The 19,460-nt window shown below is 42.3% G+C and overlaps 1 protein-coding gene across 1 annotated transcript in view; it reads right to left on the reverse strand.

Moving 5' to 3' along the window:
• Positions 1-19,460, reverse strand: part of LOC143404351 (retinal-specific phospholipid-transporting ATPase ABCA4-like) — a 113,095-nt gene that overhangs the window by 9,272 nt on the left and 84,363 nt on the right. Inside the window, 12 exon segments of the mRNA XM_076862543.1 lie at positions 1,470-1,639; positions 1,901-1,975; positions 2,077-2,176; positions 3,467-3,502; positions 4,917-5,017; positions 5,739-5,814; positions 7,450-7,556; positions 8,140-8,159; positions 8,162-8,371; positions 11,794-11,842; positions 12,204-12,409; positions 18,933-19,017. Of these exon segments, the coding sequence (XP_076718658.1) occupies positions 1,470-1,639; positions 1,901-1,975; positions 2,077-2,176; positions 3,467-3,502; positions 4,917-5,017; positions 5,739-5,814; positions 7,450-7,556; positions 8,140-8,159; positions 8,162-8,371; positions 11,794-11,842; positions 12,204-12,409; positions 18,933-19,017 (1,235 nt within the window).

Below are 19,460 nucleotides of genomic sequence, written 5' to 3' on the forward strand. Positions count from 1 at the left end.
GGTGAAGAAACAGGAGCATAAACAGGAGAAGATGCACGGCAGGCACTGGCAGTCCTTACCCAACCCAGATAATGGCCTCCAGACTCCCAGTCCCAAGCCTGAAGCGTGTCATTCCCCTTAACTGTCTTAATCAGTCTGGGTCAAGTTTAAAGAGATATTTGTAGGCTGCCTTTCTGTTTCATGTGAGCATTTCTAGACAACCTTTCTTTTTATTATGTTTTAAAACTATTTGTTATGGCTATAGAAATTGAAATTTATATTAATCTCATACTACAAAGCTCTTGGAAGCAAAAATAATTTGTAGATTCTCTTGAGTTTTGTATAAAGACAGTCATATATTCTTTTGACAAAAGAAATAAATTATCATATTCAATTCCATTTCGGGGAAATGTTCATAATATAAGCAAGGCAAAAGAGAGCAGGCCAGCTATACAGCAGCTGGGCTCTATTCACCCTTTCCTGGACCAAATAGAAGACATCTAGCTAAGGAGGTGAAACCCAGCCTGAACTTTATGTATAAGCCACAGTCCCTGTGCAGATCTGTGCCCACCTGCAGAGAGGAGCACCTGTACACAAAGGCACCATGTGCCAAAATCACCACCTGACTGATAACAGCCCCAATATCATTCACATACCACACAGAACCATGATCGGATGGGAGCACAAAAATGCTTGCAGGCAATATCCTAAACTAGGTAGGGTTAAAGATGATAAGTTCTTAAAATTTTATCTAAATTTTATTTAATGAACATATACTGTTTTAGAATCACAGAAAACTAGCCTCTCACAATCTATATTTGAACAGCTTGACAGGAGGTATGGAAACTTGGGCTGAGTGAGAATTTAACACAGGACAGTTCAGAACCCAGGGAGTGGCCAGAGAAAGGCATCAAGGCCCAAGAATTAGCAGACACTCTGGGCATGTTCAGCAGTACTCAAGGTATACTGGGTAGTTAAATGAACTTCCCAGAAGAAGTGTGCACTAATAAAGACAGTCCCAGCAATTCCTCCTGCACATAGTTCTCAGAAAGAGCAAACAGGGCACAGTGCACAAGGTGGATGTTTTTACTAAATGAGGCTGTGCCTCAGAGCCTAAGCTTGAACAAGACAGATATGTCTACAGCTCCAAAGTATGACCACCTGAGGAAATTAGCAGCTGAGTCTTGGATGATCATGCCTGGGAGAGGAGAGTTTCACTGAGCCTTCTCAGCCTCTGGCAATCATTTTGCATGCTGGCAAGGAGAACATCTGGGTAGACTGCAGGAGCAACTTGTTATCAAAAGTCCAAAGGGAAGGGAATGAAATACAAGCTTACTTTCCAAATAAATATGGAGGAGAAAGCATGGCCAAGCAGTTTGGTCCATGAAGCATTTACATTGCCATCCAGCCCTGCCCTTCATGATTGTGAAAATCCAAAGAGTGGAGGAGGTGACCAAAAAGTTGTGAGGCTGGGGGCCATGGTGGCTTACACTGTGATCTCAGAGAGCTGCTCCTTTGTGAGGTTCAGTGGCTGGCTGATGACGGTGATTCCATGCTCCTCGGGGTTCCTGTCCTTGTGCAGACTGGCCCGCAAGATGGCATTGTGGGCCACATTCAAAAAGCTGACCAGGGCGTGCCAGCCTTTGTTGTTAAACCACACCTAGAGGGTAGAGGTGACCTTTGTTAGGCTGTGCCACAACCTGACACCCAAGATTGGCAATAACAAGGGTTGCTTTAGGACAGAATTAACAACAGGAAAAAGAAGGTGAGGATGAAGCAGGATTTGGCAGCTGGGAGACATTCCACAAGATTTCAGCAAGAAGAGGGATGGAATTTAATTATGCTGGAAAAACAACAATAAAATAACAGATTCACATCACATGATTTTCTACCTCTATGGCATATTATGCAGGTCCAGTACCTTAATGTTGTCTTCAGTTTCAAGATATTTAAGGAAATCAGACATTTCTTTAGAGGCCTCTCTGGTGATAGGGCCCTAGATAACCATAAAAAACAAGCAAGAGGGTTCTGTTTTATTTTGTTTTTCTGTGACACTCATGATAATTTCTATTTCAAATCTCCAATCTGTTTATATACCCCGCTCACGTTTATCATCTGGCCAAGTTCACTTAAAAAACCAACAAGATGAGTGATGAGGAGCACTGGGAGTTTTCCTCCAATGGAAATTCCTCCATATCTACAAGGCAACAAGGAATCCTCAGATCCATGCAAGGAACCTCATACCTCCTTGTGACTCTCCCAGCTTCTGTAGGAAAATGCATACTTCAGTGGGTATTTTCTGGACTAGCAAGCAACACTGCTTCCCTTTGCAAACTAATGTTTTTGTTTCTGGTTTTTGTTTTTTTGTTTTTTTTTTTTTTGAGACAGGGTATCACTATGTTGTCGAGGCAGGCCTCTAACTCCCAGGCTCAAGACATCCTCCTGCCTCAGCATCCTGAATGCTCCACTGTGGGCGTGTGTCATCACACCCAGTTATAAACCAACTGTTAGCTCGTCCCCATTGCTGCTCCAAGGTGAAGACTGGATCTCACCCTTGATATAGGGCCCTTCTGAGGTTGGCCTCTGCTATTCTCCAACTTCACCTCTCCTCAGAGTTTCCTTTGAGGGACGTGTTCCAGCCATGCTGAATCTCTTCTGGAGTTCCAAAAGGTCTGGGTCTCCCTTGGGTCTCCCTGCCTTGCTTCCTAGGCTGTTTTCTTTTTCTGAGCATCTGGCCAATTCCAACTTGCCTTTTATCTCTCTGTCACCCCTCTTTGATGTGTTCCCTGACTCTCCTCCACCCCCATGTTTGTCCTTCATGTACTTGTGGTCCCACTATAATGCATCTTTGTCTAAACAGGACTAAACACTGCTGTTTCTGTCTTGATGCCTGTCAGCCCACCTCAGCTTCGGCAGCTCCTGCTGCCTCTTGCTAACTTCTTAACTGGGATCCTGGTCTTTGGCTCCATCCTCCATACTGCTCTAATCTCAAGTGATCATGTTGAAAACACCAATCTGAATGTATCACTCTCTGGTTTAAAACTCTTCAATGCAGAATAAAAGCCAAATGTGATAGAACAAAATAAATTCACTGGTAAAGCAAAGCAGAGGAGGAAATCCTTATTTGTCAGGATCTAAAATTGCCCCTTCACCTCCACTTCCTGCTTCAGTGGAGGTATTCCAGTTCCCTCTAGTGGCATTTCTAAAAGTTGAATTTCACTTTACAGTCTAGAAGCTACCCAGGAAATGGGTGCATCAGCCTTGCACTCATTTTATAAGCCTAGTCCCTGAGGGAGTCTGAGTGACAACTCACTCCAAAGTACTTTTTGAAGATTCTCCAAGTCTCTGGAACCACGTGAGCCTCCAGGATGGTCCAGGAATGAGTGAATTCTAGGGCTGGACTAGACTCTCTAAGGCCTAAAATAAATAGACCAAGAAAAATTCAAGCTTATAATCTGATATTGTATTTCTTATAACAGTCTCTTACCTCTGTTCATCAACCCAGAATTTGCTCTTTAAGCTGAAAGCCAAAATAAAAATCAAGCAATAACTATCATAAGTATGACAGTATTAATTTTCCTTCCCAAATAATCATTGGGATGTTTCAGTCTTTAGGACCATTTTAGTAATTTCTGACATCCAGTGTGGAAGCCACCCAGCCTGGAGGCCAAGTCCGGAAACACACAGAGAAAGGAATGATGTTTTTCACCACTGGATCCCCCAGTCCCCCAGCATGCTGGACCTTCCAAATGGCCACATACTCAGCTCACATGTCAGGCCGGTGTACCCAGTGTAGACCCAGAAAACATGGCAATGATCATGCCAGTGTGGAGTGAGGGCTATAGCCCTTACTGTTTTACCTGTACAAACGAGATCCTCTGCACACTTGGGGGAAATTCTGACTTTCCTCACTCAGAGGTAAGACCCTGAATTCCAACAATCAGAGGAAAAATGACAAGATGGGAAATAGGCAGATACCAACCCTAGACCTCAGAGTTCAGGCCCTTTTTCATTGTCATCAACCAGTGAATAAAAAAAATCTAAAATCCCATATTGCAAATGTGCTGTGGAGAGTGGCTGCTGCTTACTGCATTACTGAATCAACTCTGTGCACACTGCTGTTATTCTGGGCTTGGATGGCGTTCATTTTGCTAACTGCTGGCTTGGCCCTGCCCTCGCAGCAGCTGCTTTCACCATCTGTGGTGTGTTCTAGTCATTTGAGTGTATTTGTCCCTAGTTTAGGGCTCTGGTTGGGGAAGCAACTGAAAATACTACTAAAATTAGGCAGTATGTTTTGCTTTACACCCAAGACATGTGGGGACTGACTCACAGTTCCTTAGGATCTCTTGCTCTTGTAAACTTTTGGCTCTGATAGGGGATGCTGAAGGCCTTCCATCCCAGAGTTGGGGCATGATAAGAACAGTTGCAGAGATGAGAGAACTAGATACTTACTGAAGAGTTCATGGGCGTTTTCAAGGGCAGTGATAGATGATAACCTAGAGTTGGAGTATGGCCACTGTAGCTAACCTGGTCACCCCTCGCCAGGGGCACTATCACTCTGGACCTAAGGTTGTTCTTTCTCCTTTTGCCTCTTAGTTTTCCTTCCTGCTTCTCTTCTCTTTCTTCTCCAAACTTTTTTCTTTTAACTAGTTAAAATACAAGGCTACATTATTGAATGAACTCTATGCATTTCTGATAACACTTTTAATAGTGCCTGGATTAAACTTTTCATATCCTAAACATAAAAACGAAAACCAAAATCAATCTCACACAGTATTTTGCATGCATGTATCTTAGTTGCTTTTTTCTGATGGATGAGGCCCTCTCATTAGAAAACAAATATCATTTCATTGCCATAGTCATAGGTAAACTGTTCTGTCCCTGATCAATGTTGTCAGGGGCTGGGATGGGAAGAATCAAAGGTCTCTTCTTAACTGCCTCTTATAAGGGCCAGATATGTTTTTACCAAGTAGTCTTGTTCTTACCAAATGCTCCTGTTTGTAAGGTTTTGTAGGATTTCAGTGCTGCACTGTATTCTCTGAGGCAATGAGACTAACATTAATCGCTTTGGAATTAGAGACCTTAAAGTTTGTAAAATTGCTATTCTTCTCCAAAAATTATTTATGGATTCAGATGCTAAAGAAATATTAGATAAAGCACTGGAGCACCCTCATTTCCATGTCAATCATATGGTAGTAACCTTTGATCCTCTTCTCTTTCTCCAAACCATTGACAGGATAGGATGGCTTAACCCACTTGCATCTCTCCAGCTCCAATCTTGGCACCCTAGTCCAAGCTACCATCTAGACCTCACCTAGGCCTACACAGAAACTTCCATTCTGACTCCACCCTTGGTTTTCCATGTTCCATTCTCCACTCAGCTTCCAGATCAAAATACAAGTCATGCATTTTAGCCACCTTGCTTATCACTTTCTAATAAACTCTAGGGTCAAACCCAATCTCATTGTCAAGGCCCTATGGCCCCCTGAAATCTGGCCCTGACCCATCTCTGCACTCACCTGCCACCCTCCCTTTCCCACCCATTCTCAGTGGGCACCCCTCCTTCCTGAACCACCTGCACTGGTGGTTCACTCTGCCTGCAAATTCTCCCTGCAGAACTGCACACGGCTCACTCTCAGCTCACATTTGAGTTCTCACCACCACATAGGCTTGTGTTCACTTCATAGTGCTCATCTCTGCCTGAGACTTCCTTTCTGATGGACTATTTACTTTTTCTGTTTTCCTTGGTATGATATCACTTCATGGAGAACAGGAGCTTCCTCTGACTTGTTGGCTAGTATGTCGCCAGTTTTCAGAGTAGTCTCTGGCACATAGCTGTCACACAATGAATGTGTGACATAAACGAAAGAATTGGAATAGTGCCTTATAATTTACAAATGACTTTGAAAATACACCTAGGACTAGAAGCTGGTTAGTTAATCTGAAGTTTTTGGAGAATTCAAAAATGCACAAGCTTGGCCTCCAGGTGGCAATAATACTTCATATTCAGGAATGCATAGTATAGAGTTTATTGTGCTAACCAACTTGGTAGGCTGGTCACCAGCCCTGGGCAAGAGCACTCATTCTATCCAGGGTGTGACCTAGGGGGAGAAAGTGGGGGGTTGGAGGGCATTAAACCACCATCATTATGCACCATTTTTTCATTTTTTTTCCATTTTCATCTCCCCCTTGCTGTTCCCATTTGACTTTCCCTCCTTGGTTCACTTTCTTCACTTTCCACTCTCTGATGGAGAACTAGCACCTACTAGATGCTTGCTGAGTGCCAGGCACCATGTTAAGTGCTCTACATACATGATCTCACTTAACCCTGACACTGTTATGAAAGAGGAATTCTTAATTTACAGACAGAGAAACCAAGGTTCAAAAGGTGGGCTAATATGCACTGGGTTGCAGAATGTGTAGGTGGTTGGCCTAGGATTGGAACCCATATCTGTCTGACTATAGTCCTGGCTCTTGCCACTCTACTGGCTGCTTCTCTGCTGGTGATGGCATCCAGGGGAAATGCCAAGCTTCCCTGGTGGAATCCAGGTTGGAACAATTGCTGATTCATGGGATGGTTTATGATCAATTGTTTTCTAAAAAGTATTTCAAATAAAATACTCCTACTTTATCTCCATGTACACTAGAAGTTAGGGATGAACACTCCCACCTCAGGACCCTTCCTTCTCTAACATTCTTTCACTGCTGCTGCTGGTCCTGAGGTGGAAGTGCTCCATCCTTTCTCAATGGGAACAAACCACCCAGAACAAAGCCTCTAGCCCCAGTCTCCCTGGCTGCTGGGTTCTTCCCAGTGACATGTAAATGAAGATGTTATGTGGCAGTTTCTGGAAGTTTTCCTTGCACACATTTGCACATTTTTCCCTCTTTTTTTAATCCTTTCTTCTATTTTGCTGCCTGAAAAGTAGACTGTGCCATTTTTTCCAGGGTTATGGTGGCCTACTTGGCATGGATGAGCAGCAGAACATCATGGACCACCCACATGAATATGTACATGGGACAGGCAAGAGTTGTGCCTTTGGTTTCACCCACTGTTAGTTTGGACTTTTCATCACTTGAACTGAACCTAATTCTAAGTTATTCTTTATCCACATTATTTCATTGAATCTTCATAATAATACTGCAAAATAAGTGCAGTTTTCCTGCATTTCTAGGTGAGTAAATGAAGACTCTGAGAGACCATGTAATGAACCCAGGCCTCCCCCACCCTCATGCCTTTGCTCCGCCACTGTACCACACTGCCTCTTTGAGGACTGGTTATTTTTGACAAATCATGAGAGGAGCTAATCAAGGTCTCTTCTGAGGGCAACCAATGGACCCCTGCCACATGGGTGAAGGTCCCAAGGAAGTGGGGAAGTCAAAGTCAAGCAGTATATGGCCCAAAAGTCCTGCATCATGGAGAATAATAATGTCCTCTGAGGACAAGTCTGCACACCTGAAGAAGTGTACTACTGCCCATATATCCAGGGATGGAGGGTCAAGGCAGGGTATTCACCAAAAGGAGGCACAATGATGGAAAGCACCAGAACCAAGAAGATAAAAGTGACTGGTAGCACCATCTGTGGGAGAATACACATGGACACACGGCTGTGGTAGAGAGATGATAAACACAGCCTCATGGTCAGACCCTGGTGGAGGATGGGCTTCTGGGGGGACAGGCAGGGTGTACAAAGTCAGGATATGTAGAAGAAAACAGAATGTTCTTGTGGCCATCAAAGAATCTGAATATAGGCAATGCTCAACCAGAGGTTGAAGGTCAACTCAAAGAGCAAGTCACATGACTCCCCATTCTTTGAAGCAGAATTTCTTTTTCCTGAATGAAAAACCAGAACAGAAAACGAGGAGAATGACCTGCACATATATAGTGACACTGTAGAAAGGAGTGAAAACATGACTTTGCCTTTCTCTGTAATAGAGAAGAACAATATTAGCATATTCACTACTATTTCATTTTCTTTGATGAGGGAGGTTCAGTTCTCATAAAGAAGGCTTTTATCGCCCTGAATCAAAAGAAAGGTTTGGCAGGGAGAAAGTGAAGTAGGCAGGATGTAAAGAGGGTGCTGCGGGCTGTGTTTGTACCCACGGGCCTGTTGGGTCCTGGGCAGAGTGAAAGAGCACAGCCGAAGAAGCCCTTGGGAATACCTGGGCCAGGAAGTCCTTGTGGCATGGTGGAACCGCTTGATCAGCAGCGCCTGCACGTGCTGGAGGACTAGCCGCAGACCAGTGTTAAGCACCGTGCCCCTGTCTTGTGGCTCCAGGGGAGGCTGCACTGGGGAGCAGGTGCTGGAGCTCTGGGCAGCCTGCTGGGCCTTCTCACTAGGAACCAAACAGGGGTGTCGCATGCTGGCATGTTCCCTTTTCGTCTGAGTGCCATCTGTTTGGGAGATCAAATTATTAATTTGGAAAGCCAGACAAGATCTGGACCTCATGTGCCATTTTTCTTGCAACATTGATTTCCCCTTCATTCTAGAGCAGCAACAAAATACAGACCAGGCAGATTAAAAATCTCTTTAAAAATCCATTGTACAGTGTAAATTCTATACAGGTATAAGTCACCTGAAATGGCTTGAAAATTCTCTTTTATCATTAAAAGGAAGAAAATATATCTGAATGCACTAACATAGAAATCTAAAACAACTCAGTACAAAAAAAAATAAGGTGTAGAATGATCTGTATAATAAGTTCATATTTATATTAGAAAGTTCATGTAGCATACATAAAGATGAATGACATCTTAAGTACATGCACATGTAACTGCTGTCTAAGAGAATGCCCACCATGTAAACAGAGGTACCATTGGTAAGGCTGGATATGATGGGGGTGTGTTCAGAGGAGAATCAGTCTTTTGGGTGTTTAATTTTGGGGGGGGGCAGGGTGGGTGGTACTGGGGATTGAACCCAGGGCCTTGTGCATGTGAGGAAAACACTCTACCAACTGAGCTATAACCCCAGCCTGGGTATTTAAATCTTTAAACAACAAAATATGTTCACTTATTACTTAAGTGAATATATTTTAAGTGTACTTAAAAATTAGATTAAATTAGAGTCAACTTCATTCTTTCTGAATTCTTAGAGGGCACTGAGAAGTAGTAGAGAGACCAATGAAGTAGGAGTTAGCAGATCTGGGGGTGAATCCTGATTCTTACAAGATGTATACATTTGGGGGAAGTGACTCAATCTGTGTGAATCTATTTTCTCATTTGTGAAATGAAAATGAGAACAGGTCACAAAATCACTTTGAAAATTAAATGAGATAACACATGTATTTGCGCTTTATAAACCATTGCAAGTTGCCATTTATTTTATATCTATAGTTCATAGTGACTAACTGCTGTTTGTTTGCAGAATATCTGCTGTGGACATGGAGAGTCTATAGGACCACTGTTTGGTCCCCAGCTACTTTCTAAAAGCCTCAAGTTCTCCAGGACAAGGGCAATTGTAGACAGTTGGATCAGCTCAGTCATCCCTTCAGCTAACATTCATGGGGGACCTATGAAGCACCAGGCCTGGGATGTGACAGCCCTAGTGACAAGAAGCCCCAGCCCTTACACGTAGAGAGATGGGGGAAGTTCTGTAGGTTCACTGACCTCCAGGCATCAGAGTCTCAGTTCTCTCCTCCTCTTCCTGACCTGGGCTCCCCAGATTTGATCTCTGCAGGGGTGGGATCCCTGTTGCTTCTCCCCTTTCCTGCCTGACTCATCTCAGTCCTCTGATGGCCCCAACCAGACAGGAGCCTACTATCCCCCATGCCCGCCCCCCTCCCGCCCCCCACCAGAGCTGAAGGGCTCTGGACCTGTTCAGCATCTCTGGTTCTGGTGCTCTCCAGTAGTCTCTGGCTCTGAACTACTCTTTCAGAAATGGCACTGACCTTTTGGTGTTTTGGGTTACTTCAGACTTTGGGGACAAGATCAGAAAATGTCATTTTCTAAAACTGAGCTAATCTAAAACAAATGTACTTTGCCATCTGAAAAGTGTGTGTGTAAGGGGGCAGCTAGTGAGAAAAGAGAACTGAGGATTCTAGCTTTGAGAGAAAGACCTAAAAGCCTGTGTGGCTCTAGGAAGGTCACCCAACTTCTTTGAGCTCAGCTTCCCTGCCCTACCTGCCTCATGTGTTTGTGATGATGATCAAATAGCACAGTGGATGTTAGGTGCTTGTCAAGTAAAAAAGTGACAAGAGTCTGAGGTAGGAGGTGACTTGTAGATGCTGACATGAGAGTGTCGCTGTCTTGATTAGAGATCACATGTGGTGCTAAGACTTGACATGCATTGTCTCATGTAATTCTCTCTACTACTCTAAAGGGTAGGTGCTAGTATTATCCCATTTTGCAGATGGGGAAAGTTAGGTACAAAGAGGCTAAGTACTTAACCCCAAACTACTCAGTTAGTAAATTATGGAGCTCAGGTTTGATGTTTGGCCTGCTTTACTCCAAGGATAAACTTCTACCCTTGACTATCTCCTTGAAATAACCTATTCTATGTCCCTACTGACCAAAACAGTCTTCAGGTCTAATTTCTTCTTCTAACAGGAGAATAATTATTAAAGAGGAGTATTCTGTGTAGATAAAGGACCCTAAAGTTTCAATTTAGCACAACTGTTAACATAAATTAGCATATTTGCATTCTGATCTTGGTTAATCTAAATCTTTGGCTTTGGGTAAACTGTATCAATTTCTGTATCCACAAGGCACAGAGAAAGCCTGGTCCCTATGGTGAGCTGCTCCTACCCTTCCCAGAGGACAGCCCCTCCCCACACACTGTGTCATGATGACCATCTCTTTGGGCTCTGATTGACCCACTTGGGTGTGCTGGAGCTCATATGGCATGGTATGTCTGACTACTGGTAGTTCAAGGCAAAACTAATAAAAACTTGGGATCACTTGGAAGCAAGATGAAAATCCCATTATCATACAAGCTGGTACCAGAACTCCTACAGGGAGAAAACTCTGCATGGGAAAACATTATGATGTGCCACTCTGGGTAGGAGGAGATAAGCAGTGGCACAGGTAGTCTCAGGAGCCCAAGGCAGCAAAGGAGAACTGCTGCCCATCTTTGCCTGTGAACAGGAGAGGGGGCCTAGCAAGAGAGCTCTAAAAGCCCAGGTGGATGCTTCTTGTTCTATCACAGGTGGTTTGTGTTGGGGCAGACGTGTCACCTCCCCTCCACTTCCATCTCCCCATCTTCCTCCTCTGCAGTGGAGCCTACTCCACTCACGATGCCTCTTGTGATCTCAGGGTTTGGTTAAAAATCATGGAAGGATTCCAGCCTTACACATATGGAAGGGTATCCCAGAATTCACAGGAATTCTGGTCCCCACAGTTCCAAAGTCCATATGCCACCAACTGAGGGTTTGCAGTGATTTTGTCTTTATCTCTCAGGAACCAGAGGAATCTAGCTGGCATCTGGGTTGTAATAACAGTCACCATTATCTCAAAGGACTTTGCTAGCTGTCACTCATGCAACAAGAATGGATCAGAGACCTGGTGGATGAGAGATGAGAATGGCCACATGGCAGAACAAGAGGCTCAGGATGTAGGATAAGTTTGGAGAGAAAGTAACAATCTGACCTCCATGAGAACCCTGATTCATCTGGAATGTTCCTACCCAGGCCTAATTCAGTCTCCCATTCCTTTGTTATCCCAAGACACCAAGAATACAAAATGCCTGTTATTTGGGGGTCAAACACTATGGAGGAGAATTTGTGTGTGTGTGGCTGTTTTGTGACTTTTCCTTTAGACTTTCAAGACAAAGTCTGGGAGTGAGAGAAGCAGGTAGCAAGCCACACACCCCAATACCATACCAGCAAACAGAGGTCCTGAATCAGAATTTTCTGTGACCTTCAAACACATCTGTCAAGGAATAAAAGAGAAAGAACTTGGTTTAGGTATTTCCACTCTCAGAAAAATCTAACCAGGCTCCATTTTGCAGGGTATTGCTTCATCATGGGAAGAAAATGTGTTATGGTTTTGATCTAAGAACATAATCTCCTATAAATGCCAAAATGCAAGCATACAGTGAGCACAACTACGTAAAATATGTATGCATGAGGACAGAAGCAGGAGGAAGTAAGCCAAAAATGAGGATAGTTGCCATGCTTGGGTGGGGAATTATGCCTTTTTGCTTCTATAAAACTTCACTATAGTGTTAGACTTTCACAGAGAACTGCTTCTTCTGGCACCTGACAGAAACCAGCTGGAATATCTGTGTTACCTCTTCCAGGGGAGTGTCAGAAATGCCAAAACTGCTGAGCCCCAGGTCGGCCAGTGTCTCCTCCAGCTCCCTGAAAAGGCTGGCGTATGCTCTCTGCTTGAAATTCTTATTTGGAAGTAGGAAGATGAGTTCTTGACCAAGGCATTCCACCAGCTTTGCCTCTGGAACATGGTGGCAAACCATATCCTTCAGCTCGTTCACATCCCCTAGCACAAGAAAAAAGATTGAGGTCAACTCTTTTCTCCAGAACCCAGAAGACTGTGAGACTGTGAGGTATTCCATTTTCTTCCACCTCCCATTTGAGAAAGGGGCATTTGGTGACTCAGTAGTGACTCTTTCAGAGGACTGACACTCATCAAGTCTGTTTTGAGCTAGTTGGCCTGCAGTGACCTCTGAGAGGAGCAAGGAGCTGGAAGTGAGCATGCTCCCCACTGACTAGCCATGCAGCCTCTGGGAGGTCATGCAATGTCCCTGTGCCAGTTTCCTCCTTTGTTCTATCAAATGTTCTGTCACCTCAAGCTGTGTTGTATTGGAGAGGTCCTATCCTAATTTTATCATCTGTGAAAAGGCAGAAATAACAGTATCCCCTTTGTTGTGAGGATTACATGAGATAATACACATAAAGTACTTGGAGTGGCATCCCCACCACCACTCCACCAGGTGACTGTTAGCTGCTATAGTGATCAGAACATCATCTCAGGGAAGAAAGCTCTTTGCTCATTCCATTTCACTCAAAATGTAAGAGTTAAGTCAAAGTTTCTTCCATTTTCCTTGTAGGACACAAGGTAGCTATAGGGGACTTATTCAAGATGCATGCCTAGAACAGGTGACCAAATGAGTGAGAAGCCCCCTTCCTAAATTACACACCCCTGCCTGACCTAACTCCTTGGAGGGCTGCATCATTTCCCTTGGGACTGCACAAAACAAAACTTAACACCCAGCTCTCAGGAATTTCAGGAAGCTGAGAAGCCACGGAGAGAGGCTGGGGTGGAGTGGGATGTGCAATGTGTAGCAGGGACTGTGGGCAAATGTCATTGAGAATTTACTTGATGCCCTTGTACAGTTGGAATTGATTTTTTTTTTTTTTTTGCACAAGCATGTGTTACTTTAAAATTAAAAACTAAATTTAAGTAACTTCAAAGCATGCACCTGAAGAGACAGTTCCCCAGCACATTGATAGGCAGGTCAAAGGAAAAGGGATTCTGGCAACTCAGAACGTGACTCTTTAGAAAGCAGTTCTCTTAGAGATTCAGGGTCACCAGGGGTTTCTTTTCTTTGTTTTAAAGAGACCCATATGGAGGAATTTCATGGCTTTCAACCAAAATGTTCCTGCCTAGCTGGATTGGAAGGCTCCTTTTACGTCAGACTTGCATATCAGACTTGGTCATCTTTGGTTCTGGGGTGATTTCAGATAGAGGCTGGGGAGTTCTTTACAGGAGGAAGCTGCTTTGCCCTAGTGGCTCTGTGGGGTCACGCTCATTGTTCTCTAAGGAAGGAAATGGAACCTGAAGTCACTGGATTCCCGGGAACCATGTCTTAGATGTGTGCCAGCCTTTCAGAGGGAGCCCTGCCAGCCAGCAGTGCTCTCAGCTCTGGCAGGGAGGGCCATCAGTGTGTGTGTGTGTGTGTGTGTGTGTGTGTGTGTAACAGAGAGAGATATGTGGGTGTGGGGGATGGGAAGCCATCCAAGGAGCTAGCTGGGGATTAAAAGGATCTCCCTTTCCTTATTTCGGGTACAACTTCTTACACACCTCCCACTATTCGCTGCATCTCTATCCTAGTCAAAGAAAGCCTTTACTGGGAAATAAAGTAACAATTGAACACATCATCCCAGACAAACAGGCTGTGTCAACTTGGTTTTGGTGGGCCACAGTAACTAAAAATGTTAGTATTAATTTTTTAAAAAATCAAATTCTTCACCAGGATTCCAAGAAGGAAGCTTCAGAAAGCTGGGAGACCCACAGCAAGGCAGGTGAGGCATAAGGCACAGTGATGTCACCCTGAACAGATGTTTTCTGTTCATCCCAGGCTCTGTCAGTGCAGAGGGTGGGGAGTGAATAACAGCGATGGAACTCCCGGTATTTCCCCTCAAGTTATAAGCATAGTACATAAGTATTGTCTGGCTTACAAAGCCTCTCCTAGCAAGTACAAAGAAAAAATAGAGATACTACTGCATTCTATCAAATCATAATGGAATGAAATTATAAATCAATGATAAAATAAATAATAGAAGCTACTCCAACACCTGGAGACTAAATAACATGCTATTGAATAAACAATGGATATCAGAAGATGTCAGAGTGGATATTAAAAAATTCTTAGAGGTAAATGAGAACATAGACAAAACATATCAAAATCTCTGGGACACTATGAAAGCAGTACTAAGAGGAAAGTTCATTGCATGGAGTTCATTCCTTAAAAGAAGAAAAAGTGAACAAATAAATGATCTAACAGTATACCTTAAAGCCCTAGAAGGAAGAACAAATCAACACCAAAAGAGAAGAAATAATTAAAATCAGAGCTGAAATCAATGACATTGAAACAAAAGAAACAATTTAAAAAATTGACAAAACAAAAAGTTGGTCTTTCAAAAAAATTAAAAAAATCAATAAACCCTTGGCCACACTAATGAAGAGAAGGAGAGAGAAAACTCAAATTACTAAAATTCATGATGAAAAAGGAAATATCACAACGGACACTATTGAAATACAGAAGCTAATTAGAAACTTTTTTGAAAATTTATACTCCAATGCATAGAAAATCTTGAAGACATCGACAGATTTCTAGAGTCATATGATCTACTCAAACTGAATCAGGAGGATATACACAATTTATTTTTTATTTATTATTTTTTAAAATTTTTTTTAGCTGTAGTTGGACACAATATCTTTATTTATTTATCTATTTTTATGTGGTGCTAAAGATTGAACCCAGGGCCTCACACATGCTAGGCGAGCACTGCTGAGCCACAATCCCAGCCCCAATATACACAATTTAAACAGAGTAATTTCAAGCAATGAAATAGAAGATGCCCTCAAAAGTCTACCAACAAAGAAAAGCCCAGGACCATATTAACAGCTGAGTTCTACAAGACCTTCAAAGAGAACTAATACCAATACTCCTCAAATTATTCCATGAAATAGAAAAAGAGGGAACCCTTCCAAACTCATTCTATGAGGCCAATTAACCCTGATTCCAAAACCAGGCAAAGACACATCAAAGAAAGAAAACTTCAGACCAATATCTCTAATGAACATAGATGCAAAAATTCTCAATCAAATTCTGGCAAATCGAATACAAAAACATTAAAAAGAGAATGCAGCACAATCAAGTGGGGTTCATCCCAGTGATTCGAGGTTGGTTCAATAAATGTAATTCATCACATCAGTAGACTTAAAGATAAGACTCACATGATCATCTCAATAGATGCAGAAAAAGCATTTGACAAAATCTAGCACCCCTTCATGTTCAAAATACTAGAAAACTGGGAATAATAGAAACATACCTCAACATCGTAAAAGCTATCTATGCTAAGCCCAATGTCAACATCATTCTAAATAGAGAAAAATTGAAAGCATTCCCCTTAAAAACTGGAACAAGATAGGAATGCTCTCTTTCACCACTTCTATTCAACACAGTCCTGGAAACTCTAGCCAGAGCAATTAGACAAACAAAAGAAATTAAAAGGCTACAGATAGGAAAAGAAGAACTCAAACTATCACTATTTGCTATGACATGATTCTATGTGTAGAGAATTCAAAAAATTCCACCAGAAAAGTTTTAGAACTAATAATTGAATTCAGCAGAATAATAGGATATAAAATTAACACCCATAAAGCAAAGGCATTTCTATACATCAGTAAAACCTTCTGAAAGAGAAATTAGGAAATCTACCCCAATTACAATAGCCCCTCCCCCCAAAAAGTTAAATACTTGGAATCCAATCTCACAAAAGAGGTGAATAACCTCTACAATGAAAACTACAAAACACTAAAGAAAGAAATTGAAGAGGACCTTAGAAGATGGAAAGATCTCTCTTGCTCTTTGATTGGCAGAATTCATATTGTCAAAATGACCAAACTACCAAAAGGGTTATTCAGATTTAATGCAATTCCAATAAAAATTCCAATGTCATTCCTCATAGAAAAAGAAAAAGCAATTTTGGAATTCATCTGAAAAAGTAAGAGACCCAGAATAGACAAAGCAATTTCTGAGCAAGAAGAGTGAAGTAGGACGCATCACAATACCAGACCTTAACAAACCTTACCAGAGCTATGGTTAAAAAAAAAAAAAAAAGGCATGTTATTGGCACCAAAACAGACATGTAGACGAATGGGACAGAATAGAGGACACAGAGATAAACCCAAAGAAATACAGTTATCTCATACTAGACAAAGGTGCCAAAAGCATACATTGGAGAAAAGATAGCCTCTTCAACAAATGGTGCTGGGAAAACTAGAAATCCATATGCAACAAAATGAAATTAAACCCCTATCTCTCACCATGCACAAAACTCAACTCAAAGTGGATTAAAGATCTAGGAATTAGGCAAAAGACTCTGCACTTAATAGAAAAAAGCATACCCAAATGTACATCATGCCAGCTTAGGACCTGACTTCCTTAACAAGACTCCTAAAGTGCAAAAAATAAAATCAAGAATCAATAAATGGGATGGATTCAAACTAAACAGCTTCTTCTCAGCAAAAGAAACAATTAAAGCAGTGAAGAGAAATCCTACAGACTGGGAGCAAATTTTTACCACATGTGCATCAGATAGAGAATTAATCTCTAGGATATATGAAAAACTCAAAAAACTTAACACCAAAACCACAAATAACCCAATCAATAAGTGGGCTAAGGAAGTGAGCAAATACTTCACAGAAGAAGGTATACAATCAATCAACAAATTTATGAAAATCATTCAACCTCTCTAGCAATTAGAGAAATGCAAATCAAAACTACTCTAAGATTTCATCTCTCTCCAGTCAGATGACAATTATCAAAAAAATCAAGCAACAATAAGTGCTGGTGAGCATGTGGGGGGAAAAGTACGCTGGTTCTTTGCTGGTGAGTTTGCAAAATGGTACAACCACTTTGGAAAGTAGTATGGAAATACCTTAGAAAACTTGGAATGAAACCAACATTTGACCAGTTATCCCACTCCTCGGTTTATAACTTAAGTCACCACCCTACAGAGAAGCAGCCATCTCAATGTTTATAGCAGCTCAATTCACAATAAGCTGGAAACAGCCTATATGTCCTTCAATAGATAAACGGATAAAGGAAACTGTGATATATATATACACACAATGAAATATTACTCAGCCATAAAGAAGAATGAAATCATGGCATTTGGGTAACTGGATGTAATTAGAGAATATCATGCTAAGTGAAGAAAGCCAGTCCCCCCAAACCAAAGGCCAAATGTTTTCTCTGATAAGTGGATGCTGAAATAATGGGCAAGGGGCATGGGAAGAAGGAAGGAACTTTGGATTAAGCAGATGGGAGGAAGGGGATGGAGGAGGGGAAGGAATGGAGGAGGGGAAGGAAGAGTATGTGTCGGGGCAGGTGGCTGAGTGAAATGGACATTATTACCCCTTTGTTGGGTATGAATGCACAAATGGTGTCACCCTACATCATGTACAACCAGAGAAATGAGAAGTTGTGCTTCATTTGTGCAAAAAAATTTAAACAAATTATTTAAAAATATATTGTCTGGCTTTCTTTTTTAAAAATAATTTTTTAGTTGTAGATTAAACAATACCTTTATTTTATTTATTTATTTTTATATAGTGCTGAGGATCAAACCCAGTGCCTCACATGTGCTAGACAAGTGCTCTACCATTGAGCTACAACCCCAGCTTTTATCTGGTTTCTTGTTTCACCAGATTTCACTTAGTAAATTCTGTAGGTTTAGAAAAAAACATAAAAATGTGCTAAATAGGGAAAGTCATTAACCTGGGACATTACATTAAATTTAATTTTACTTCTACTTAGGATTTTAGGGTATGTGATATTCCATTTGCAGAGACTTCCCAAGGAAGGCATGGGAGGTGAGCATCAGTGAAGAATGGAAACAGTGTCCCAAGTTCTCTGGATCCTAGAGCTCAGATCCTAGGAGGTGAGGGATTGTGTATACAGTGATGGCCTCCACTGAATCTCTGGGGGTGAGGGAGAGTCCCTGAGAGCTTCAGTGCACCCTCATTAAGGGGAGAATCTCTGGAAAACTGGGAAGCTAAGGGGAGAGTTAGAGTATAACAGGAGTGTGGAGCATCATGCAGACCATCCACACAGGCCATCTCTTAGTGAAAGTTCACTGTAAGAGCTGTGCATCATTGTGGTTCCACTAGAGGGCGCTAGGTGCACCTTTACAAGAGGATCTCTCCAAACAGGAAGGAATAATCCCTGGAGCCAGGGTAGGAGGACCACAGGAATGGAGGCTGCATATGGGAAAGGGCACAGAGTGAACACATGGAATTCCTCATTAAAGGGAGAGAGTGGTGCATGACTTTTAAATGCCACGGAGAATGGAGGAAAGAGGAGAAAGAAGCTAAAAAATAAAAAGATGAGCAATTGCATGACCTTGCCCCTAAGCCCGCTCCCAGCCCTCCAGAAGTACGAATGTTCTCTTTGCTCCCATTCTAGTACAACATGACAGGACACCCCCATCTACACCAGGTGATGATCACTAGACTAAAATGGAAGTACACAGCCTTCCCCAGCCCTTACCATCCAAGACTTGCTCTGGAGTTATCTCATCAATGCGGGTTGGACACCTGACAGAGAAATCCTTAGATGCACAGCTGCAGGTGCCCTACAATGGATGGACAGGAATGACTGACAAGGTACACATCACTTCAACAATAGCATCTCTCTGATGCCAAAAGCTGTCACCATCTGCTTGGTTTGTTTCTCACCACCAACTGCGTTTTTTTCCTTCACTGTTTAATCTACTAATTCATTGGAGCCACTTGATTTTACCCTGGAGCGTGTGTGAGTCAGGGAGAAGCAGAACCTCAAAGGATCTCTTTGGCTTATCATTAATCAAGTGACAGCTGTAGGTTCTGTTCACATTCTGTTCCTCCCTTCCCATGGACATGCACTGGGCTGTGGAAATCTACCCAAGATGGGAAACCCACAGCAGCCAGACACTTTAACCACAGGCATAAATAATCCTACAATATAATGCTTGTGACAATTTGAATGTGAGCAATGTTTGTTCTCAAGGAGCCCAGAGCACATTCATAATATATTATC

The sequence above is a fragment of the Callospermophilus lateralis genome, chromosome 7 (genome assembly GCF_048772815.1).
Source record: "Callospermophilus lateralis isolate mCalLat2 chromosome 7, mCalLat2.hap1, whole genome shotgun sequence".
NCBI lineage: Eukaryota > Metazoa > Chordata > Mammalia > Rodentia > Sciuridae > Callospermophilus > Callospermophilus lateralis.